General features: G+C 40.7%; 1 protein-coding gene across 2 annotated transcripts in view; it reads left to right on the forward strand.

Moving 5' to 3' along the window:
- KLHL29 (kelch like family member 29) overlaps positions 1-26,824 on the forward strand; it is a 386,334-nt gene that overhangs the window by 226,047 nt on the left and 133,463 nt on the right. The window contains exons 4-6 of one of the 2 annotated variants that reach the window (XM_077782446.1): positions 14,758-14,871; positions 22,058-22,199; positions 22,935-23,483. In XM_077782446.1, coding sequence (XP_077638572.1) covers positions 14,758-14,871; positions 22,058-22,199; positions 22,935-23,483 — 805 coding nt within the window. The remainder of the gene's footprint in view (positions 1-14,757; positions 14,872-22,057; positions 22,200-22,934; positions 23,484-26,824) is intronic. The other variant, XM_077782447.1, reaches the window with a different exon arrangement.

Here is a 26,824-nt window from a genome sequence, read left to right on the forward strand (position 1 = left end):
TTTCTAACCTCGTACCTGAACCCTGAGGGTCAGATCTATACTTGGTAAAGCAGCTGCTTTCACTACTAGGGATTGGTTTCTACTAGGGATTGGTTTGACTTGAGCTACGCTCTGCTGTTGTCTAGTAGCAAAGTTTGGAGTTTGAAATTACTCTGCAGTGCAACTGCTGCACAGAGGATTACAGTGTTTAAGTATTTCAGTGTATCCTGCTTTGCTGAAGGCCACATCTCACCTGGCCAAACAATAGTTTAATGGCAAAGCCAGTTTTAAATGTTCTATATTAAAGGTGCCTGAATTCACCCTGGCCAGTTTCTGTTCTTTTTGAAGCTGTGACCTTTTATTTACTCCAGAAGCCAACTGGAGAGGGGAAGGATCATAGAATCATAGAATGGGTTGGGGTGGAAGGGACCTTAAAGTACATCTAGTTCCAAGCCCTCTGCTGTGGGCAGCGACACCTTCTACTGGATCAGGTTGCTCAAAGCCCCATCAAACCTGGCCTTGAACATTTCCAGGGATGGAGCAGCCACAGCTTCTCTGGTCAGCCTGCTCCAATGTCTCACCATCTCACAGGGAAGAATTTCTTCCTAAAATCTAATATAAATCTCTCTGCTTTTAGTTTAAAGCCATTCCCCCAATCCTACCACTATCTGCCTGTGTAAAGATGTGACAAAGATTTTAAGGGACTTTCAGAGAGCCCCTGTGGACAGAAATTGAACAGTATTTTCATAATTATTCCACGGACTAGTCTGCATGACGTCAATGTGATTCATGCAAGGTCATTACAGTATATCTTAGTATCTGAGTAGGAAGTGGGAACAAGATTCTAGGGGAAGAAAAAACCTGTTGTATGTCTGATATTGGTATAAAGTACAAACAAAATCATAAATAAATGGTTACGTTCTGTCTTGAGAAGTTTGGATGAAATAAGGTGGAAGGCACCTTTAGAAAGCCCCATATTTTCAAAGGCCATTGACATATTGTTTGATAGAGATGGTCTGTGAGGGTACAATTTGATGATAACCAGCACAGCAGTAAAAGTGTGTAATAAATAATAAACAAAATATAGGATGCTTGGTATAATTGAAACAGCTAAAAATTTATGACCTAAACTTTTGTTAGTGCCTCTGCCTCTTCTAAGGGGAACAGCAAGGATTGCCACCTATTTCTAAATGCAGATATTTTGCAGAGTGATTTCTTTTTGCCTGCTCCCCCCCAGCTCTTCTCATTGCATCTCTCATTCCCCTTGAATGACTATATTGCATTTTGTACAATAAATGACATTTGAGTGTGTATTGGAAATGACCAGGATTGGTATTAGAAATTAAATAAAATATTACCTTTTTTTTCCTTTTAGTAAATTGCTCCAATGGTAGCAAATTAACAGTAAATTGATAGAGAAAGGTAAGCGCAGATCCTTTAAATCATAGTGAAGTTTTTGGCATTCAAGCTAGAAGTGTCTCAATTTAACACATCATTGGTTTGTATTATTAGAAATTTCATTGGTTTGTGGAGCGTATGATGGTTATGCTCTAAAATTGAAAGTACATAGACTCAGGACTTCCACAGTAGGCTGAGCTCTCACGCAGTTACTGATCAGTGTGCAGCAACTGCCATGGCTTGTTAATAAGCACAGGCAAGCCACCATTAAAACCCTACTTGCCACTGTATAGAAAGATTTTTAACAGTACTTATTTTCTTGTTTATAGTTCCATATCAATCATGAAATGGGAACTGAGAGACCAGTAAATGTCATTTGCCACTTTTCGAGTGGCGTGAATTTATCATCTTCATTGCATTTCATCACATTCATCTGTTTCCTTCCAAACGGGAGTAGGGGATTAGAGTGGAAATGTGTCTTGAATCATTAAAAGAAACTCTACTTAAAATAGTAGGGTAAATTAAGCTAGCAAACTTGTTTCAATTAATAGTTAGTCAGAGTGATCTCAACTCTTCTTGTACTGTTTTGAGCCTTGTTCCCTGAAAATTATCCTAGAACCCCCTTGTACTAGGAGAGATACTTGGTTAAATAGTAAAATATTTTTAGATGCTTGCTAAACTTTAAAAGGGTCTTTATTTGCCAATTTTTATGGCTGCCGTCTCCATGGTGTATTTGGTGGGCACTTAACAAGGGTTTATTATGCCTATAAAGTCCTAGCATGATATATATTCCTTGTCATGTGCAGGCTATGTAAAATGTGCCTTCTGTCACGATCACGAGGCTGGTTTTATTCAGATGGTGGTTTTCCCATCTGCGGGGAATGAGAATTACTCCACTTTTGTGTGCTGCTAGGAGGTAATTACTTGGGACTTAAGATACAGTGTTTGCCTTTTCCCAAGATCTGGTGGACTCGTCTGTTGTCAGCCTTTTGCTCTTAAGGTCTGATGTTCTTCCTTGTTCCTTGCTGAACAGAAATTGCTAAAATGCTTGTGTTGATGTAGCTGAAGAAGCTGATGTGTCTGAAGCACAGGTGGTTTCACTGGCTTGTCCCAGTGGTGCCCCCTTGGCAGGGCAAAGCAGCATGGGCTCTGCTGGGGACATGTCAGATGACACAGCAGCTTGGGTAGGTGATGCTTGCAGTGCTCTGCGGTCCTGCGGCACGACGGGACATGACGGGACATAGGCATGGCATGTCACCAGGCTGGGTAAGGACACTGTTGGGCCTTTATCGCGTAATTGGAGACCTTAGTCGTGGGATGGAAGAGTGTTTGAAAAACACCTGTGAAACCAAGTAGCAAAGGGGATGCTAGATTACTTCTTTCTCATATCTGAAAGCTCCCAAGAAGAGCACAGCGGGAGCATTTAGCAAGCTGGACCTGCTCTGCAGGTAGCAAATTAAATAATCTCATTTAATCTATTCCATGTGCTAAAATACCTCTGCGGGTGAGGATGGTCAAATCCAGCCCCAGTATAGGCAGGCAATTCATTAAGAGGTACAAATCCTACCACAGTCATGCAGATATATTTGGTCAAGGACACTCTGATTCAGGACATGGCTCCTTCAGCACAAAGAATATCTGCACCATCTACACTCTCACTGAGACATTGCTCTGCAAAGCCCTTTTTTTAATGGACCCAAAACTGGGATCTGAATGAGTTGTACTTGAAAGCAATTGTCTCTCTCATTTTAATTAATCAGTACTGGTTGAATACTACTGGTTGAATAATGTATTTAATGAATAATGCTGTTGTCCATCAAATAAATTATTCAATTAATCTTTCTTTTTTGCATTAGCTAAACACTTTTATAGAAGTTTGAAAATATCCATTGAATAATATATTAGAATGATGCATTGCTTTTCAAATATATGATACAACAAATAGTTTTATCTAGTATTCAGCCAAGTTTTCCCTTAATTAAAATTTGTATGTATATAACAAATGTGCCTGAAGAATCACAAAGACTTAAGGTAATGGCAGACATGAGGTGGAGAGAAGAGTTGCTGTTATTTTGAATTTTGGGTGCTTTATGTGTTTTAGCTGCTGTGGTATTGTGTTCTAAGAGTATGTCAGGGATGGCAAGAGTTCTGAAGAATCTCTTTTTTTGTTGTTGGTGGTGGAGTTTTGGGTTGTTTTTTTTTTGTTTATTTGTTTTGTTGGGGGTTTTTTGTTTGTTTTTTAATATAGATTTACTTTTAGTCTGAACTCCAAATAAATGATACACGTTTTACCAGTGAAGTGCAGCCACCCTTGCAAGAGAAGTGGTTGGCAGTCAGTTCATTGTACAAGGGTGGAGAATGAAGAAATAGAAATGAGGAAAAGAGCCAGTTCCACCACTAGTAGATTCACATGGCAGATTCTGACATGCAGAGAGCTCTCATTGCTCTCAAACAGCTCAAGGAGCCCATCTCGGAAGGGCTGACTACTCCTATGAGGATCTGTAACTGTGGATGCTTGGGGATCCAGCCTTCACAAGTAATATTTACACCAGCAGTGTGCACAGGCACGTCAGATGCCTGGACAATAACAAAAAGATTTGGTCAAAGCTCTAATGAGTCGGGTAATGTCTGACCACTGCTTCCTTCAGACTTCAACACCAAATTTTGTGGGTATGTACAGATACTGGGGCTGGGATGCAGAAGGGAATGTCCCCAAACCCCCTGTCCAGCATGCATCCCTGCCTCATTTTTGCTGACATTCCAGTACCCCCACGTTCCATTTTTGGAGGTGACAAGCTCTCCTAGTCTGGCGTTCAAGGGCCTTCAGGTGCCTCTGGATTTTCAAGCTTCAGGTTTGGCCACCCTAACTCCACCTCTCCAGGCTTGGGCAGAAATCAAGAGCCCTCTGCCTCGGCAGTCACAGAAACCCCTGCAGTGCCTCCCTGTGTTACTGAAGATGCCTGACTACCCCAGAAGTGTGGCCCTGGGAGGTATGGCCAGCTCTGGTGGTCAGCCTGGATGGCCCCACACTGAGGTGCTCTGGGAGATGAGTGTCCTGTCCCTGAGGAGGGGCTCAGGCAGTGGGAGGCTTTAGCTGTGGAACAGTGGAGCTGTGGTGCACAGGGTGGCCCATTGGGCCATACTAAAATTCACTTAAATAAAGAATGGAAAGCCAGTCCTGTTTTGATTTGGAAGAGGAAGGAACTCCTTTACCCTTGCATTTACATTTTTCTTTAACTTCCAGTTAATAAAATGAAAGAATAATTTAGAGGTTCAGAGGATCTCCATGAAGTATGAAATAACCCAGCCACTGCTGCATTTGGGGATCTTGGAGACAGTCAAGGAACTACAATTGAGATAATTAAGGTCATCTGTTTTTGTCTCAGCAAAATCCAGTGGGTTTTGATGTTTAGCAATTTGGTAAAGAATGCTTTTTAAAGGGGAAAAAAAGTAATTTATTCAGGAATTTAAGTCCTGGGCTTTATCGCTAACCCTTGGGAGTGGTTTATAACAGCTCACCATCTCTCTAGTTTTGAGTGTCTCTCAGAATGATGTAGGCTCTTGATCTAGCCAACTTGCCTGTATCTTTATATTAAAGTTGCGCTTCTTATGATTGTGGATTTAATTTAATGCAAACGGAATTGTGTCTAGGTGACATGATCAGACTGTGTTATGCAAACTCTTACATTATGACATTCCTCTCACACTAACTAAAAGCTTTGTTGCAACATATTAATATAGAAAGGGTTATTTGTTTTGCTGGTAATAAAGGCTGTATATTTGCTGTTTAGAAGTAGTAATAAGGTTGACTTTTACACAACCTTGGGGAGAAAGTTGCGTTATATATTTATTTTTGAAGAGTTAAAAATTAAAAATGCATCTTGTGTATGTTCAGCTGAGACGAGAGCGAAGGAGAGTACATACAAATTCCATCAAATACAATTAGCATAATCAGAGGTTGGATAAGAGCCACAAATGATTGCACAAGGGGAAAAGAAGTAGTTCCTGGGATCTTGGTACATTGCCTGAAGCTGAAAGGGACACAAAGCAGTAGGAACTATTTTTACCCAAGGGCAATTCTCGCTGATGCTGCCCTTGCAAGCAGCTCTTATTTTATTATTTTTATAGATTCTTTTTCTGCCTTACATTTGTATACTGAATTATCCATGAGGATAAATGTCAGAGTGGATTAAGATTAAATTAGGAACTAGATACTTCAAAACAAAAAATATCCCTCCTTCCTATGTACTCCCTTTAGTTTAGTCTAGGGTTTTTTGCAGGGGGATGAAGTTAGCTTTTTTTCTCTGTAGATGCACTAGGCTGCAGCTACACAGACTGTATTTTCCTTTGAATCTTTTTACATTCAGTTTTTTCTGTACAGATAATTTAACTTCCAATATCCCATCTTCTTTGGTTTAGGTCATCATTCTCCTCATAGAGTTCCTGAATTTCTTTCTTCTGCTTGTAATATAGCTGGGTGATGTTCTTTGTCATTTTTTTTCCCTTTTTCCTTCTGGTTCTGCTGCAGTGCACACAGGGGCACAGTCAGAGAGTTTACAATGGCTCCTACCATCCGGAGAGTGATGAGTAATTTAGACCACTTGTTATCCAGGGCTGCCAGACTCAGCTTCTAACAGAGCCGACAGAGAAAAGTAGGCATGACACCAAAATTAGGTACCTGTATTACACTGTTTAGCTGCTGCCCCTAGATCTTACCAAGTTAGTTATAATAACCCTATTGATGTTAGTGGATGAAAGCTCAGCCTTAAAAAAATCCCCCCATGTTGTACACTGAGGTTTTGCCTATCTGCAAGACAGTCTTTTCTCTGCCTGCATCTTTCTTTCCCAAACCCGTGGTTTTTTTCTGTCACTTTGTGTTTAATCTCTTGTTTTCTCATCATGCTCACCTCCTTTCCACTCCCTCTGACACATGCAAATGTTCCAGAATAGATTCATGCACTCATACTTTATTAGTCTTTCTCAGATGCATACTTTTCTGGTTTTTATTTTTTGCTGGGCTTGTTTTGTTTGGCAGTCTTTTTACATTTTAATGCAAAATATGCTTAAGGGTGTCTGTTTAAAACTGCAGTTGTTTAAACACTCCAAATGGTCCCTTTGAGAAGACAGATGAGTTCAGGGAATTCAAAGATGACTGATGATGACTTGTATGTAGCACACTTTCCTTTGTCCACAAAACCATATTTACTGCATTGATCTGACCAGTTTCTGGCTTAGAGCAGTTTCCAACAGTTGCTTAGTCTTTAAAATATTTTTAAAAACATTAAAGCCCAATGCTGTCTCTCACACTGTGTATTCAGAGATCTTCCCCAGGAAAAGTTCCAATGTGAAAGAGTTGGTCAGTTGAGCACTACCAAGATGTTTTTGAGAAGCAAGATTGGAAGCACATACAGCTGGAAATAGAGCTTTCTTCCCATTGGGGAAATGCCTGTTTTCTGAATATAGGAAAGATTTGGGGAGGTTTTTAGATACACCATTTTTTCCCCTCTGGTATTCTTCCAGTTCAGATAATGCTAATGTCCCTGGGTTTGCAGCTCAAGGTAAGATGCTGTGCTGTGTGTGTGGCAGCTTTTCCAGACATGGAAATGTCACAAGTTTAAAACCTCCCATTTTACGCACTATACAGCTGCAAACAAGGAATTTTGTTCCACTGAGAAAGGCAGGTTTTTAGTTTGCCGGTGGAGTTAGCTCTCCTGGCTAGTTCCGAAAGGGCTTGAACTCCCTCAAGCTCGGTATTGAAAAGCTTTAGACAATCACATTTTATAGCAATTTTACTTTTATTTGTGAAATAGGAAAAAAAAAAACAAAAACAAATTAGAGACCTACCTAGTTCAACCTTTGGTAAATAATTTGAATGTACAAATTTACTCATGAAAGAAAAGGAAATTAAAATCTCTCTAGATTACTAGTTTCAGAGGCAAATAAGTAATTTTTAAATAACAGCAACAAGAGTATCTTACACTTTTCACCTCTTTAAGAATCACAAAGCTTTTTAGGCAGCAACTGCTGTATAAAATGTGAACAGGGAAAGCTGTTTCCACGTGTCCAGCTTGGTGCTGAATGTGGCCATGATGCAGTGAAACAGCATGGGACTGGATGAGAGGGCTCCTGCATCTCCTCAGATCAAGAGGGGAATATTAGGCAGGCAGAAATGTAATTACTGGAGTTGAAACTGGGCCAAGACAATGGGACTGACAACACATTCCTGGGAAATGTGCTCTTTGATCGTAAATATCTGTGAACCAAGCTTGCCAACAATATTGATTTTGGCAATGGATTATCACTGACAGCCAGGGTCTGCTGCTCTCCTGCTTAAAGCAGTGCCCTAATAGGTTTTTTGGACAAACAGCCAGGGCATATGGAGGGAACGACTCCCAGGATACATTCACCCCATCACAGGTTCCCTGAGTGTGTTGGGTTGGCCCCTGGAAAAGTCTTGTACGGGTGTTTGGTGCCAGGACAGCAAGTCCTACACGTTTGGGAAGTGCTGGCCCCGCACAGAGCAGGTACAGGTGCACTGTGGAATGTCCAACCCGCTGGAATCAGCAGCTCTGTGCAGGTGCCCATCCTTTTGCTGAGGCTGAGCTGGCTCTGCTCCCTTTCCATCATGAACTTTGACCAGAATGAAACGTGAGCAAAGCCTGACCTGCATGGCAGCTTTTTTCCTTCAGACTCTGCATTTGGGAGGCAATTGCTGGCTTTACCAATTGTAAGACCCAGGTTTCAACAGCCAATACATTAGGTAGTGATACTTAAAAGCTGCTGGTACTTTTGTTCTTAAATGAAATTGAATATAGCTATGAGGAGGTAGTTGTAAAATAATGAGATAAAACTTGAGAAAGTTTTATGATGATGTTTGTCTTTGTGTGTGAAATGCATAGAGATTGTGTCCTGATCTTCAACTGATAATTACAAGTCCCAGTGTAATACAAATAATAACCAGATATTTAGGATAGATTAGAATATACTTTTAGATCCATTAGCATTTCGGTTAAATCTGACAAATGATTTAGAAAATCTATATGAATTCAAAGAGCCTGCTTATCATATTTTGTGACAGCTGGGTGAATACTTGACATCTTTGTGCTCTTAAAAGAACATATGCAAAGACTCAAATTAATTTGTAGGGTTGAAGGAATTTATTTGCCTAATTTTGAGCCCACTAGCACATGATGGATTTGAAAGTTCAGTTCTAACAGGAGTATAATTGGGTTCTCATTTCACTTAGAAGAGAGCATGATAGAAAGGGTGAAGAGAGAGACAGAGACATGAGGAAAATAAAGTAAGAAAATGAAACTGAGAATACTCTTGAAAAAAATTGCGATGAGAATGAAAAAAGAATGTAGCAATGCACAGCATGAGAAAAAGCCCGTACATACAAATAAGTTACTCTTTAAGGGGACAGAAGAGACAAGATAATACATTCTTAATCATACTGCCAAATGTCTTTTGGCTGAGAAGAGCTGATGCTTTAAAATTTACTCACTGTCATAGCTGAAAACAAAGACAAAATATTAAGTCCCTTAAGTTGTGGGAAGGGAGAGATGGATGTTTCTCTAAATACTTTCTCGAGTTCAGTAAGTAAAGCAGCTCATCAAATGTTCCATCTTGCAAGGAGAGTCCTTCAGCATGAATGCCTGGTGCAAACAGTGAGCTGCAAGGAAAGGACACATGGCCATGGCCATACAAACCAGATCCCATGGGTGAATATCTGCCTTGCTGACCAGCAGTTGTAGTCCCACGTCTCCTGTGGTTTCATTTGGGATAAAAACCATCTCACCCTCAGGGTCAGCTACTAAAACACTCAGCTTGGTCTGTTCCCTGCGTGCAAGGAAAGTCCTGGGGCCATCACAAGTGCCAGAGTCCTGTCAGGTGAGCGGATGGGCATGATGCCTGCTGGAAGATACCAACAGAACTTACTTAGAGATGGAAGTGGCACTTTACCAAGTGATAATGAAGGAGTCTTCCTGTATCGTTCCTAAATACTTTCATAAGAGATAAATATTTGGATTTGTTGATTTGGATCTGACCTGCTTACACATGCTTTGCCCTTTATTTTTGTTCAGACTACAGCAGCTCCTTTTCTTACCATTTTTGGAAGACGGGTGAATCTTCTGCTTTGGCCCCTAATGTGCACAATGGGATCAGTGGTAGTGTAGGTATTTTCTGTCTCTGTGCTGCTGAGGACTGCTGCCACGTGAGAAGCACATCCAGTCCAGTGTCCTTCCTCATCCTGTGCATGTGGGGCCAGGATTCACAAGCAGCACAGCGTGCCAGCATTCTAAAGTAGCTTTATTAACAGTCCTTAGGGAATACCTCTCTACATCCCTTATTTATCTATTAAGTGAATCTCTTAGCAGAAAAAGAGGGCAGGAATTGAGTCTGGTTTCAGTCTAACTCAGCATTTATATTTTCTGAATTACTTCCAAATGAGCTGGCTCCTAATGTCCCCAGCCTTTCTTTTGCCTCGCATCGGACACAAAGTCCCTTTGCAGCTGGGCACAGACTGGTCCAGTTGAACCAGTGTGAGCCCAAGGCATTTGAAGGTAAATCTCTGTTCAGTGCTGTAGGACCTTGTCAGCTGCTTGAGGTTTAGCTTACTACACAGCAAATAGACATATTTCTCCTGTGATACTTGTATTTACTTTCATTTTAAGGTAGGAACTACATTTTTTAGCTGTGTCACTGGCAACTTTCATTAACGCTCCTTGTTGAACAGTAGCTTTTTCATCTTTGTGCTTTACTAACGTTGTAGAATTAAATGGGGTTTTCTGTCTTTTTGATTGTATCCTGATATTCCTTCATGTTTTGATCTCTGTGTAGTGCATATAGACTGGAAATTCCTTGAGTTACAGACTCCTAGGAAAGGAGGGTGTATGGGAGTGTATTTTTTCTTTAGAGGGTGCCTACTGTGGCAGAGCCCCACATACTGAGGTACTGTGAAATAATAGTAATAGAATTATTATTATTATTATTATTATTATTATTATTATTATTATTACTACTACTATTATATTTCTTCTCCATTACCTTTGTAATACGTAGAAAACTCAATTTTGTTTAAAGTGTATTGAGAACTCTAGGAAGAGAGGGAAATGGCAACCTAAAGACATAGCAAATGGCCCGAAGTACTAATACATTTCTGACTTTATGCAGCAACTTTTCCTTAATCTGATCACTGGTTAATTTAATCCTGTTTCCTTTGATTGGATCCCTTGGAACCAAATAATTTGTATTGTGTTTTAGTCTGGTATTTCTGATCATTGTCTTTGTTAATTTGATCAGGATTGATTGAAGCAGTCATTGAAAGTAAATAATATAATTAATCAAATGCAGCATTAGAAAAGCAGGCCCTCAGTGAGTCTTAGCTTTTACCTCTTGTTTTTCTTCCCCAGTATATGAAGCTTGGATTACTTTTAGAAAAAGAAGATGAACCTTCTTATAGCATCCACAGCTCAGTAATAGAAAGAGATACAGATGCATCTATGTACATATGCTTATTTAGTTGTGAATAGAATAGAATAGAATAGAATAGAATAGAATAGAATAGAATAGAAGAGTCGTTTAGTGGGAAGGGACCTACAGTTATCATTCAGTCCAACTTCATATCTCCTCTCAAAGCATCTAAATGTCACAAATTCTGTGACCCTTTCTGAGACAGACACATTTTGTAGATCTTGCTTAATGGCTCAACTTCCTTGCTAACTCAGTGATTTTAAGAAACTCAACATGTGATCTATGTTTGAATTTGAATCATCACTAAACATAAAAAACAAGATATGCCTTTATGTGCTTTATTCTAATAACATCTGGATAATCTGCTACAGTCAGTGTTATTGTGTGAAGCTAACAGTCACTCCAAAAACTGTGGTATGGGTGGAAGGGAGATTTTGGATTCTCAACAAAGATAATTTCCACCTGTTGTGTGAAAGCATGCCTGTTGGGTTTTTTTTTCAGAGTAGGTGTGTGGTCCCATTTTGCTTCTTCTCTCACTCTGATCAATAGCTGTGACCAAAGTTGGTCATTTTGATCTGCACTGTTAGATATTTATAGATTTGTGTTCTAAATGAAGCTTTATTGCAACAAACCAAGGCTCAGTTTGTATTTTGGAGGCAATGGTTGTACAAGAACAGCTAGAACTCCCCTTGCTCTTCTGAAAACCACAGCAAGTTCAGCAGGGGACATGCCTGCTCTTAGGGTGTATTACCTGCAAGGAACCCAGGCTGGCCTCCCTGGCAGTCCATCCAGGGGAATACAAGGGCACTGTTTACCCTGCACCCATCCTAGCAGGAATAGCAGCTTCTGATGGACCATGACCTGCAACAGTGGAGGAGGAGAATTAGGAAGATCAGATAACAACTTGCTATTGTAGGTGAGGGATCCCTACCAAAGGTCATTTAATTTTAGCTTGTCCTTCCCTTCATGGCTTACAGAACTAACCTGTGTTATTTAGTGCTCACAATAACCCTTCTCTCTCTCTCCCCATCACCTTGACATTTCTTGAGTGGGAGATTATTTTTAGAGGTGACTTACTTTGTGTTAACTTCCTGGGAGCAGAGTGTGAGGTTTTATGCTTTTTGTAACATGGATTTTCTTTTAAGGATACATAACAGGGGATTTTCAAAACCAGAAAATAATTTGGCCACACTCGCATCCTTGCTGGATTTCCTCTTCTTAATCAGTCCAGTGGCTCAAACTGGATGCCTAGAAGAATTTAGTCTTAAAAAAATAAAAAGTAAAGGAATGTAAATCAATGAAGGAAGTGTAAGTAGAGCTTAATCTTGATGGTATCCATTTATCCTTGGATGACAAAGGAGTGTTTAGCATCACAAGTTGTTAAAGGATCATCTGATTCACACCCAAAATGAGAATGAGGTGTCTGGAAAAAATGTGCGGCTATGTAGCACAATTCTGACAAGTGTACCAGTAACACTAGACCAAGCTATACCATTATCAGTTTTGCTTTAAATCATGTGGCTGTGGACAGCAAAGTATGTCTAATAGCCATTTGGTAGATTTATATCTTGCAATGCAATGTGTTTGCCATAAATCTTTTAGAAGGATGGTGATTGAGGCACCTGAGGCAGTCATGCTAGTCCACGAATCTGTTCTGCTGAAAGAAAACAGGAGAACTGGGCAGCTTCCTATTGGTGGCATGGAGATACAGAAACAGAACAGCAGGAATGCTTTGATGTAAAACCTACAGAGCAGAAGAATTGGAGAGAACAGTGACTATGTTTCCAGTAAAACCATATATTAGCAGTCTCTTGTAAATCAAATTAAACTACTGTCTCACTGCTTGATCCTGCACTGAAGTTCTTCTGTTATTAAAGCTCTGAACCTGAATGGAAGCAGGGTTGTATCTTGAGATCCCATTCCCAAAAAGCATCTGCCAGTCACGTCTGGTCAAAACAGCTTGGGGAATGTTTACCTTCTTTTAGGAACCAATGGGATATTGATGGGTTTGAGCTGGTTTTGCACAAACTTGTTTGAATCTTAAAGGGCATTTTTATCTGTCTGCACAGAGGAAAAGGTTTTTATAGCAGAGGAAAAAAGGTTTTAATAAGAGTCATTGAGTTCCGTGATTTTGGGTTAAAAGGGAATGCAGTATGTTATTGTAGTATTTTTCACTGTGAAATACATTTGTGTTTCTTCTACAAAATCAAAAACTTTAACAAGACCACAGCAATTACAGGAATACCCAGATTTTAGATTTTATCTTGGATGTATAAAAAGGGATGGATTATTAAAGTATATAGTGTCTGAGAGAAATAGCACTCTAATGCTGTTTTTCACATCTTAATTTTAGTGACTGCATAACCTACCTTCATAAGATGCTCTTAATTGAATATTTCAATAGCATTTGAATAAAGTCTAATATATCTGGGATTCCTCTTCCACTTCTTAAAATATGATGTGAAATTTATTAGTCTTAATGTACATATCCCAGAGCTAATTGTTTTATCTTGTAGATCAGTTTCTCATCTTTTTTATGGCTTTTACTTTCAGATATAAAAAATTAAAGAAATTCTTGATTGAAAAGTTGTTTTTGTTCTGCAGTAGCAAAAGGGGGAGGGGTCAGCTTTGTAAGTGCAAAAGGATTTTTAGGGTTTTTTTAGTTATTTGCAAATGCTGAATTAAAGGACACCAGAGTTTAAATTATACATTAAATTAGCATGTGACTGATAAGTTAAATTTTTTTAATTGCTGTGATCCAAATTCAGCCACAATTTAATAGCTTAATTGGCGTTGATGAACTTAAGGCAGTGATAAACCCCACCCTATAGGCTTATTTTTCTTTTTGCTGTGAAAGGTAAGCATGCTGCTTTTACAGTACTGTCTGTCCTTTTGTTTGAGAGTTGACTGAGTATACTTTGATCCTTTTTTTAGAAAAAGAATTCTCTGTTCTCCCTTAAAGAAAGCTTCCTGAGACCCGGATCAGATTATGGAAACTAAAGTGAGCACACAAAAGTGCTTGTTAGAAAGTGAAATATATGTGCAAACTAAATGTGCCCTTGATGATAGCCTTATTGATCAAGCCAAGTTAATAAATCACTAATATCACGCAGCACTGTTCAACACTCACAGGCTTATATTGGTTTTCTTTTTTTTTTTCCCTTTCTTTTTATGTGCCTGCTGTGTAGGCAGAGAACATGCACTTTCCTGCCACGGACTGTGTACTACAATTGAAATACTGAGTTCAGAGGGCTTGAATGTAAAATGTCGGCATCCAATACAAGAAAAAGGAACTTTTATAGCAGTAACTTACTGCTGGGATTGGAGCATTTTACTTCTTAAGTATTCCTCTCTTTCTTTCTAATGCTTCAGGCCCTCATCCAGAATGAAATTTGGGGTCCTGTTTGGATAATTAAAAGAATTCCATGGGAAATTTGGCATGAAAATGTCATATGGAGTGACTTCTGAACCTAGCAATGTCCAGCATTTGCATTCAAGATAAATGTTTAGTTTTCAAGAAGTCTGCCTTTAGGTTGTTCTTCAGCAGCTTTGCCAGTACATAAGGGCAACATCCTTCGTGTACCCTTGGGATTCTGGTCTGACAAGCACTTACTCCATTATTGCCCATATTTCCTTAAGCCCTCTGACAAAAAGCACTTATGATGAACTGGATTTATCTGCCCGTGCCATGGGATGCCTGCAGGATCTCTGAGAGCCCTCTCGGGTTGCGCAGTGCATGTTCTCTGTAGCTGCCGTGTTGTTCCCGATGCCGCGCGTTTTCTCCTCCGTCGTGAGATGATTTTGCATTCGTAGCTTTGCTCTGATTTGGGGTTGATCTGCATGCAGACCGTGTTAGCAGAGGAGGTTCTGCTCAGGCTAAAGTGGGGCTTCTGTGCTCGAACCCAGTGTCGTGCGCTGATGTCCCTGGTGTCCTGGAGCAGCAAGTGTCGCAGCCGGGACCTTGGTTCGATACCTCAGCTCCGTTCCCTGATGTTCTCGCTGAGAAATGAAGGCAGCTGGGTGAGTACCTGAGCCTCTGCTGGTGCAATTTGCCAAGACAGAATACAAAGTAGCATTTATGAAGCTCTTGTCATTTCATGGTCCTGCATTCATTCCTAGCTAATGACCAGAGCACTGGTGTGAGAGCGGTGGTTGTACTGGGCAGTTAGCCACCAGAAAGAAATAGACGCCACCTGTGATCAATTCACAACCCTTTTCTATCCCATCTTTCTCTGTTATTTTCCATAATCTCATTCCTTCTCTTTCCTTCACAAACCTGCAGGTAATGTGGATGGTGAGCCTTAGAAAAGATTGATGAGACAGAAGCAGTTAACCCTTTCCCAGTATGGACTTACCTTCCATTGCATTGTCAAAACTAGGGAGTTTAGGCTTTCTTATTTATCAGCATAGCCAAGGCTCAGTCTAGGAAAGTTGGGGTTGATTTGGTGGTGAGAAGAAGCTGGACATGCTCATACATGTGCCTTCTTATCAGCTCACAAACTGAGTGGTGAGAAGCTGTTCTCTGCATGGAGCCAGGATCGGGACTGGATAAAAGTACTGATGCTATGCTGGTCTGGAACTCCTGTGAATATGTGGAATGTACCTGACTCAAGGGGGAAGCAGCAATATGTTTTGTTAGTTCAGTAAGTTCAGTGGAATTTAACAAAGCTTAACAGTGGTTTACAAAGGTTAAGTAAGTTTGATGGTGAGGTTCACCTTATTAATTAATGTATGGAAGAAGGGCACAAATGCAAACTGAGTTAGAATCAAGTTACAATGTTTTACAAGAGACTGGAGATGCAAAACGGTAAGGAAGACTCTCCTGATGAGTCATGAGGTACAGTGGTGGAATTTAGATGCAGCTAGGTCCAGTCTGAGTCTCAAAGGTCTATATCTAATGAAAGAAATACAGAGAGTGATGAAGAGCCTTCTCTTGAGTCACAAAGTTCAGAGTGGACCCGCTTGCATTCTGAACTCATTATGGAGCCTTGGTGCAGTTAGGTCCAATCAAGGTTTCAGACTTGGACAAGGGATTATATCTAATGAAATTATCTATAATAAGTTGGTAATAATTAATATTGAGTAGCTACATGAATTAGTAATGTTTCATTAGTATTAATTTAGGTTCCTGATAGATCTGCCATTGGTTAAAGGTCTTGCTGTCTCAAGGAAGGATCACTGCCTTGTAACTAGGCTCCCTGGCCAGAAGAGCTCAAGAAGGTTCATTTAGGCTGCCATATTTCTGGCATAAAGTGGTTGGGTTATAGTCCAATTGCATGTGATGGAAAAAATATGCATGACTCTCCTTGTACCCACAAATTTCTTTGCTCCTTCATTAATGAGTCTTGGAAAAGCCACCAGCTATTCATGTGTTAATCATATGATCAGTGTTGCAAGCTCATATGCATTGATGCTCACTGTGTCACTGTTTCCTTCATGGTTTTTCAGAGAACAAGTTGAAACTAGAGAAATTCTTGGCCTGGACACGGATCAGACCTTTACTTCCTTTGCAGTCTCTACCAAACTACCACAGTTTGGTTAAGAGGTGGCGTGCATCTGTCGCAGGGACGTGGGCCTGCTGCACTCATGGGTTTTTCCAAGCCTGTGTCATTAACCTGGAGGTGGGGTGTGTTTTTAAATCCTCTGCAAACCAAGGACTTTACCCCACTGCTGAGCCATGTATCTCTGAAGGCTGTGACATGGTGCTCTGGAGCTCGCCCTGACTGGTGGCCCCTCACTGAATGCTGTTTAAGGAATTTAAGTATTGAATTATTCTGTCTGCTCAAGAGGGAACTTATACTTCTGTTGTCTTTTATGCAGGGTAGTAACATTTTTCCCATGAGTTAACTGTATTACTCTCTTTCTTGCGGCTCCCACATTAGTTTTGGGAAGAGAAAAACAATGCTGTGTCATCACAGAATTGCCTGGTGATGGGAACTGTAAGGTAGATGAGTTCTTCTCTCCACCCATGAGCAAGTCCTTGAATGAGGTTTTACTGCAGGACTGTTCTTTCTGTTCCTCTTACACGCTGGCTTGTCAATATCTCTTAGGTTTTTAATATGTTACAGTACATCCGTCTCTTAAAACAACAGTTTAATTTCTGTAGCCCAGCAACACAGCCAGTGCTAGGGAGATATTGCTGTCAGCACTGCATCTTTAAAAGCTCTGCTTCCATCCTTAAGAGCTTCTTTGGCCATGGACTAAACTCAGAAATATACTTGGGTCCTGTCCAGCGCCGTGTAGGAATTTGCTCCATATGAAGATTTATCCTGTATGGTTCAGACTTTACATACATACCTACAAATAATACCTGTTTCATGCAATATTTAACAGTGTGAACTACAAATTAGGCCATAAACTCTTTGGTGCAGAGACCACTAAACTTTTTAGAGCATCGGACAAATTCAGACTTCAAACCCAACCAGGGCCACCAGTTCCAGTTAGAGGCACAGAGAGCAGCTTTAAAAGGAATTCCCTCATTAAACTGAAGTTTCTTTTACCCATGACAGGCCACAAAACCTGAGTCTGTGGGAGGGAATGTTTGCCTCTGTGCATGCATGCATCTTAGCCTTTTTATTTTCAATGGGAAGAGAAATAGACTGGGTTGCATATTGGATACATTATCTTGGTATTAAGCTGCCATTCCCAATCTCTTTTGGAAAATTGGAACAGAGATTTGCTACTTCTCATCCATCACTTTAAATGAAGGCCTTATTAAAACAATTTTGATTGCTGGGATTCACAAATAGTATCCCTCTTTCTAGATTAGTTCTTTTTTGTTCATGAAACTGTTAGAATAGGTCTTAACACTCTGAGCCATAGCAGGATGTATATCAGTGGTTCCACAAGCTCTGGGGAATTTGCTCAAATATGTTTATAAGACCCTTCCAGGATGTAGTTGGCAGTGTTGAGCCTGGGGAAGATTGTACTGGAATTTTTGTTGTTGGATTTTTGTGTTTGCTTTGTTGGTTTTTTTAAATCCACTAACATACTCTTTGATGCTGTTAGTAGTACAGTAGTTTTTATGTTTCCATTGATGTAAAAAATGTTTACTAAAAGTTTAGATCTTATTTCATTACAGATTTGTAAAGGTTAGGACTTAAACTCAGACTTAGTTCTAGCTATGTCTTCTCGATGCCTGAGAGTAGCCACATACAGCCATGATGCTGTATAGAACAAATACTAATTCCTAATCTTTAGCACCAGCTGATAGCTGTGAACCCATGAACTTTCTTGTGGATATTCTGAAAAGCCCCATGAAGCTGAAGGTTTTAATGTTTTAATATAATAAGGTTCAGTGGACCAGCTGTACAACAATTACTGTTGCCTATGGGCCATGGTTTATGACTGCTTGAGCTGCAAAAAATTGACAGTCTGGCAACTTGTCTGTGTTAGTCTCATGTAATTCCAGAATTGTTCTGTCTTGCTCTCTTCTGCCTGTACATCTGTATTGCAGTTAATTTCCTTAAAACTGGGAGACTGCTCCCTTCTGGAGTTCAAAGTGGCAGGTGGTGAAATGCAGACTTCAGCTGAACATTTTTATTGGTTCTTAATGGCAGCTTCAAACTAAAAAGGGAAAAAATCCTGAGATTTTATTTTGGGATACTCTATCCATGACAAAGAACACAAATTGAATATTTTACAGGTGCTAGAAAGATGCTGATGATTCCTTGAGTAGTCTTTGTAGTCTGCCAGGAATTTCAGGCAATTAACTAGCCAGTGCTGCTGTTGACTAGCCAGGCTTTAACAGACCTTTTAGAAACCTTTTGGTCTTTTCATGTAAATAGACTTTTGGCAGGGATGTATACCCAGTAGATTTTGTAATGCATTTCCTTTTTTCATGTGTTCCATGTTTAATTCAAACAAGCATCTGACATGAAAGCTAAAGATAAAAGTGTAACATAGTACAATTAGTTTCTGTGAAGTCTGTGGATCACTAATGGAACACAGCTCTTCCCCCTGCACAACTAGCATAATACAGGCCATTTCTTGGTCATTTGTGTTGTACATTAAAAGCATCAAATAGAGCGCTGTCGTGGGCCTGAGCGAATGGACAGAAAGTTCCTTTGTTTGATAATGCTGGAAATAATTTCACTTTCCAGAGACGAAAATGGGTAATTGCTGCAATCAGATCAGAGACACGTAACACTTGTAATGTAACCCTTCATGTATTAAGAAAAATAAAGCAGAAATTAGATCAGAGACCAGAAGTATGTATACATTTTAAAAGGAAGTTCAGTGAGCTGTTACTCTCTTTCCATCACCATTACTGTCTGTGTTTCATGGATGTGTGTTGTGATTTCATACCAACTGATCTCTGGCACTTTCTGATCAAACAAACACAAGTTCAAGAGTACAGTTTGAAAGCAACCCACTGGACTTGTGTGTTTAAATCCACTGAGCCTCTAAGAAGCAGGGTTTGTGAGCATATTTAATGAAATAAAATTGGGCATTTAGTGAAAGAGAAGGAGAAGCATTCATTGATAGAAAACCTCATAACCTCCTTCCTCCTTTTTAATGCTCTAAGTATGGAATTTAGATCTAGATTTGGCCGCAGACTCTACCACTTTCATATGTGTCTGATATGGTGCTCTAGGGTTTTTGGAAAACAAGTTTCAAAATAAGCAACTGGATTTTTGTAGGATTTAGCAGAGCTGTACTTCCTTCTTTACCCATTCTGGACAAAACATACAGGTTCTTTAAAGTTGTAGCATGTGTGTTATTCTGCATTATTTAAGATAGAGGAATGTATTTTTTTCTTATTTTAGGTCAATGCTGTTTTAAAGCAGCCTGGGAATGTAACAAAATTAAACAAGTTGCTGCCTGTCTTGACAATGGCTCACAGTAATGATTAGTGTATATTTCAAACCCACTGGTAAGACCCAGTTCATACAACAAAGAAATGCAACACAAGATGCCATATGTGGAACACACAGGGCGTGATTTGAGTCATGAATCCTCCTTTTGGTTCCTAAAAATGCCCATTTCTCTACATTGCATTTACATTTTTTAAAGCTTTGCTTTAGGATAAATATCAGTATTTCTGGGGGAAGTATTTTAGCTGATATATAGGCAGAGAATGGTGGTGGTCTTTTATTTATTTATTTATTTATTTATTTATTTGCCTACTGCAGAGTGCTTTGGCTGTTGTTAAACAGTTTAGCTAGACTCAAAGAAATACTGCTAACATGAACTGGTAAACCACCAGCAGTGTTATATCCTCTTGTTTCAAAGACCTTGTACAATGTAAAAGCTAAACGTACTCAGATTAATCATTTTCTCAGGACAATTTATAAATATAAAGCATTTCAAAACCGAGACTTATTTCTTCCCGTCCTGCCCTTTCTTCACCATGAATAGACCAGAGTTCTTAAAGCTCTTGACTGTCTGCATGTCCTCTCTTTGTGTCTTTTCTGACTCATTTTTATTTCAATTGCAAAAGTTACATAGGCAGTCAAAATGGTGGGGACAGAGGTAAATGTGACTCTAAAACCAGAATGTCATTGTCCTTGGTGCAAATAAAATAGAAAAAAAATTCCAGAGAAATTACATTAAAAAGCCAAAAAAAACACAACCCCTATAACTATGGAAAAGAATAAATTGATGAGTTTTGAAAAAAACGATCATAGGAAAAAACATATTAAGAATCACATTTCCCTGTGAACCTCTGCATTTAACAAAGCATAGCATTTCTAGTGAGGGAAATATATCCATTGTGGCTTCTGGGAACAAAGAGAGCAGCACAGCAAAACCTGTGTCCTGTATGAAGGTCTGCACGCACAACTCCTGACTCCAGGAGCCCACCGAGAATAAAGCTCAGGTAGAAAAGGGAGTGGGCAGGAGAGATCAGGGATTCTTGGATGAAGGGGGGAGCACTGGGGCAGGGCAGGTGCTAGTGGGAGTGCTGGTGGGGAAGAAGAGCAGGCAGGAGGAAGCAGGTGCCTCTGGTGGATTTGAAGACCAGAGGAATGACTGATTGGCTTAGGGAAGGTGTGCATGAATTTGCAGAGGGCATAAATGGTTTTGCTAATGATTTCCTTTCATGGGCTGATTGAGGTACTGGTGATGGGTGAACAGGCTGCCGGTGTTGACAGAGATTTCATTGGTACAGTGACCTCAGGGCATTTATGGAGCTGCTGTACCCCCATCTCTGAGCTAAATTACTTCCCAGATGTGAGGCAAACAAGCAATCACTCAGACGGGTCTCCTGTTCTTTATGGCTCCACTCTTCAGTACTCATTCAGCAATAGGCAGCTGGTTCAGTTTGCTTGGTTTAGAGGTTCTGACACCAGTAAAAAAAAAAAAAAAAAAAAAAAAAAAAAAACAAAAAAAAAAACCAAAAAACTTTTAATCTTCCAGTAATGAAATACACAGCAGACTTAAATAAATGAGACCTGTTGGAGCACCCTTGTTTTCTACAAGCCTTTTCTCAGCAAAGGCGTGATTGTTTGGGAAGGTCCCCTAAAATTGCAGCAGGGGTCTGGTGTAGCATTTAAATCCATGTGATAGTTTCTCATCAAGAGATCTCTTTCAGGTCTTGTCTGCTTTGATGATTATTCAGCCCAAATCCTTTCCCTACTTTACAGTTTTTTTAACCTCTCTGAAGACCTGCCAACAGACCCACTTTAGCAGCCACTGATGTTATGCTTTTTTTTATTGGCATTCAATTTCAAGGGTTGACAGACAGTAAATACCAAGACTTCTCTTTACTGTTCTACAGTAATTTGTCCTACAGTTGTAAATAAGTCTCTCTTGTTCTGCCTCCTGCTAAACAAATCTCACTATTTTTGGAAGAAATTGAGCAAACACAAGATTGTTCCATTTTATGTAGCTGCCACTGAGTAGATATTACCATATCTGGGTTGTTTGTTGGGTTTTTTTTCATTTCTATGGCAAATGAAGTGACTTATTTCTGAAAATACTAGTTTGTTGTGGATTTTTACAGTAGATCTATTAAATTCCCAGAAGCTTTTTTTTTCAAATATTGTATTTCCATAGAGACATCTCATGCAAGCCAGGAGGACAATCACAGAATCACAGCATTGTTAGGGTTGGAAGGGACCTCTGGAGATCTTGTAGTCCTAACCCCAAATGAATGATATTTAAAGGTCTTAGGATATCGTCTTGGACTGTAACAAACAAGGAACCATAATTAATCCCAATAACCAAAACATTTTTATTCTGTATTTTTCTTTCTCTCTGGTAGACACCTTGCATTTCCAAGACAGAAAATCAGCCTCAAGGACTTGCAACAAGCGTCAGGTGGGGACAGACACCCATCAATCAGTCCACGCCCTGGGACACTGATGAGCCTCCATCTAAACAGATGAGGGAGAATGAAAACCCAGGTATGTCTCTAATCTTATTTGTAATTCTACCGGGGAAAATCGTTCAAAGCAAATTCAATGCACTATCTCCATTTACCTCTGTAAATTAGACTTCATTGTGAGCCTTTTCTTTATTCTTTAGCAGGGGTTTTCCCTCATTGTAAAGACCCCTCAAGTTTCTTCTATGCTGGGTCTGATACAAATGTATTAAGATGCTGCAAGTTCATTAGAGCAGGGTTTTTTTCATCCTTCTCTGCCTTCACTGGAGGGGAAGGCACTCTGTAATACTTTAAGACTTCTTTTATGTCCAGAACTACCTGAAATGATTTCCAGCTTCCAGACACATATCATACATTGTGCTACTATGCCAGACGCCTAATTACAATGTCTTTGTAGTGGCTGGAGCACCATTATTATACACACAGAGTGTTTGTCAGGGAGCCGTGAAAGCGCAGCGGGGAAAGAGGTTAATTTTCTTGGAAGCGTGTGCTTAAGCTGCATAAAGTGCAAAATACATAAAACCGCAAACATGCCGCATGTCACCTGACGAGTATTTTAACAATTGTGCTCACATCGCTGCAGCAATTTTATGCACTTACTTCTTGGGAACGGCTCCAGATCCCAAACCGCATTGGTATTGTGCAGCAGGGCGCGTCGGTGCCGGCCAGGGATGTGGAGGGGAAGGATGGGGATGTTGCTGTCTGCTCTCCCCCATGCCGAGCCCACCACCATTGCCGGCCTTCCTTCTTGCCGCAGGTGCAGCACCCTGGGTCACCACGGTGGCAGCGGGCAGCCAGCCCGCCCTCATCACGCACTCCTACGGGATGACACAGCCGCCCACCTTCAGCCCAGCCGCCAGCGTCCAGGCCCCTGTCATCGGCGTCACGCCATCCCTGCCGCCACACGTCACCCCACAGCTCCCACTGATGCCGGGCCACTACCAGCTCCAGCCGCAGCCCTCCCAGCCCCTCAGCAACATGGTGGTCAACCTCCAGAGCCAGCCCTTGTACACCAACAGCCAGCCCCTCAGCATGTCCTCCATGAGCGGCGTGGGCCCAGTGGCCCACCCGGGCCCCGGGGCGGTGGGCAATGGCCACCTGGCCTGCCCCATGCTGCCGCCGCCGCCGCCGGCCCTGCCCTCGGCCGCCCTGCCCAGCGGCGCGCCCGCCACCAACGGGCAGGCGGCCGCCCCGCTGCCCCCCAGCGCGGCCGCGGCGGGCGGCCCGGACAACACCAACGGGGTGCAGATGCTGCGGACGATCGGCGTGGGGAAGTACGAGTTCACGGACCCCTGGCACCCCAAAGGTAAGGCGGGCCCGCTCGGGCCCCTCGGGCGCGCGGCGGGGCGGGCGGCGGCCGACCCTCGGCATCCCTGCCACTCTCCCTGGGCCCGCCAGCTTCGGCGGCTGCCTACGCACTTTTCTAAAACGCAGAGCTTTTGTGAGGTACTGACGACAAAAAGCAGCGTGGTAACAGGAGGTACGACAGGCTGTGGGCGAAAAGTAGTGAAAAGCAGCTTTCAGGCCCATCAGATAAGCTGGTGTTCCCAAGGGTAAAGCAGCCATCGTCCCATGCCTCTCCCTGTGAAATACACCCCACGTTTCCATCTGACCACTGTTCTCCTGGCTGCAGTTGTGCATCTGCCACAACAATGACCTTCTTCAGCCCTGGTCTTCTCCCCGCTCTAGTAGGAACTCAGGCCAAGCACAAGTCAAAGCTGACTGCAGCTGAACAGCCCAACATGTTTAGCGTTAAGGGGAAAACTCTTCATTACCAGCTTCACTGGGCTCCAATGCTGCAAAACACATGACTGAATAGTCATGAGCGTTCTGAGAGGCTGACCTTTTCTGAGTACTCTGTAAATGAGCCCCTCTACCAGGTCACAGTGGAGTGCTATTTCCGAGTGTCTTACTCCAGACACTTCAAAACTACCAATGCTCTGTGTTCCAAGTTTCTAATTGCATTTGCAGAGTTTTCCCTTCCCTTACAAATCACGACTGGGCCACATGTACAGGTAAAGCAAAATGGAGCTTACAAAAATATTAATGCAGACCTATCAGCAAAATCAATTAAATTGATTTTGTAAAAAAACAGCACCTTCATTAAGTCTGTGATATTTTATGTATGCATTTTTATTCAGACACAATCCATGTGTAAATTATTTATTTGCCACAAGCTATTAAGTTCTGTTGTGTAGCTCTGAATTAAAGACAAGGAATCTCTATTAAAAATGATTAGTCCAATAACTCTCACTGCTCTTTACATAAATTGTTCTTTGGTATGTGTAAACCCTTACCAAAGTTCCCTTGAAAAGGAGCTCAGACACAATCTCAGCAGTACTTTTGTAAAACTGGATATTCAGATTGCTTTTAAGTTTCCAACTCCAAACCCCAAATATGATGAGGGCTCTTGCTGGATGATAAGCTTCTGAATTTTTCTTTGAGTTCTCTCTACATGTGCTTTAAATGTCACTGGCTCAGTTAAGTAGCCAAAAATTAACCAACAATTACAAGAGTATTGTTAATTCTTTCCCTTTAAAAAAGAAAAAAAAAGCCCAAAGTCCACAAAAGCAATTTGTCAGGTCACGTTTATAAGTTACAAACCATTGATTTTGTAGAAGGAGAAAGGGGACAGATTTATACTCTATCCTGCTAGACTGAGTTCTGCTGGATGTCTCTCTCCTCCATAGGAGCTATTTGTCTTCTAAGAGACATCATCTCCACTTCCCATAGTCACCTATCCCAATTTTCTGCACTGGGTACTCAGATGCATGATCAAATTAACGCAATTTAAAGGATTACTTGGTGTCACTGGGGACATGTGCAAATATACAATACAAGAGAAAACACATAAGCTTAAACCACTTTCACGGCAGTAATTTGATCACATATCTGAGCCCTAGTGACACTAACCTAGTGAGACAAATGAGCATGTCAGTGACTGCACACTTGAGGTTAGGAATAGTCTTAAATGCCTCGCATACTTAGGGCCAGCAGCATGAGCATAAGTTATTTACTCTTCCTCCATCAATTAACCTTCAGCAGATCTCTGGCTAGCAGATGAAGTAAACTTCAAATCAAAGCCTAAGTAAAAAGATCGTAAAATATTTAATCAGTATTTAATATTTGATTTACTAATTCTTAGTCAGACTTCTTGCTTAACCTGCTGTAAACCCCAGTCTAGCCTAATAGTCCGAGCACCCCAGGGACCAGTCATCCTAGGAGATGTTCATTAAGGTGCAGAGCAGAGTTCCTCAGTGGAGGATGCCAGGCATGCCAGACCTAGATCTGGTCCTGTATTTGGAAATTCCTGTACCTAGGAGAAGGATCATAAGGAGAATATTGAAATGAGCAGTATTTCTAATCCGTGGCAATTGCTGATGCATTAGCTGATACATTAGTACTGTACCTCACAAACTGCAGGCTAGACAACTGTTTTTCCAGGGATTAGGGAGCTTCTCTGTGACTACCAGCTATTGAGTTATTCCCATAGTGGTTAAAAGCAAACAAACAGAACAGAATGAAGCATGCCTATACAAATGTCTCATAAGCAGGACCTATTTTATAGAGACAAAGTAATCCCTTCCTCTGTTTCCAACCTATAAAGCCCTTATGTCTAAAACTGTAATTCTTTATGACACACCTGAAGTCAGAGAAGAGATATATGTTGGATTTGCTTGTTTTGAATGAGAGGGAAATAATCAGGAAAGAGGAGACAACTGGGTGCTGAACCAGACCTTAAACTCTCACTAGAATAAGATTCTTAATATAAACTCTGTGAGTTTCAGTGTGGCTTGATTATCCAATTATTTTATGTTTTAGTTTCTGCCCTCAGGGATTTCAGTCTCAAAAGCCTGACTGATTTCACAGTCTTACATGGTAGATACCTTTCTCTCCAATAATGAATGGAAACTAGGAGACAGTATTAAGCTGTTCAAATATACAAGTTCAAACTAGTACCCTACAAGTTTCATTTAAATATTCTCTCTCTTTCTTGGGGAACCTTGGCCAGTATTATAATAAGGGCCACTGCTAATGGCCTTGAGATCTATCTCATTATCCTGTGGAGCTCTGAATTATTATTTCACTTGACAATCCAGTCTTGTCCAGGTTTGAATAATTGCCCAACTATACCTTAAGTGAAAGAGCAGTTCTTGCTGGTTAATATGATAGGGTTTCTTATATTTTTAGATTTTCTTAGGGACCCAATTTAATACATCATGTTTTATTTCCCATAATTAACTTTCCTTTGGCTGTGTACATGTATGTACATACATGTATGTATGTACATTTTATACTAGGTTCATGCAGAACTAAGTTTCTTCTTCAGCTGTTTCTAAATACATGTAAACAAATAAGTTGCCAAAAGTTAAAGGCACTGCAAGTGTGCCCTATTATTTGCAATAGGTCAAGAGATCTCACATGACTGAAAGAGTTATTTCCATGGCTTTGCAAAAGATGCATTTTAATAACAACCATTATATAAAACACATAAGTCATTCTCCAGTGTTACAGCTAATTTTTACCTAGTTCCATTTGTAAGAAAAATTGTTTATGGACTAGAGAATCTTCTTGGTCAGAATGGGTTATGTTCTGTAAACAGAAGTTAACTACATTATCTTAGTACTTAGTGAATTTGTAAACTTG

This window comes from Lonchura striata, chromosome 3 (assembly GCF_046129695.1).
Source record: "Lonchura striata isolate bLonStr1 chromosome 3, bLonStr1.mat, whole genome shotgun sequence".
Lineage (NCBI taxonomy): Eukaryota > Metazoa > Chordata > Aves > Passeriformes > Estrildidae > Lonchura > Lonchura striata.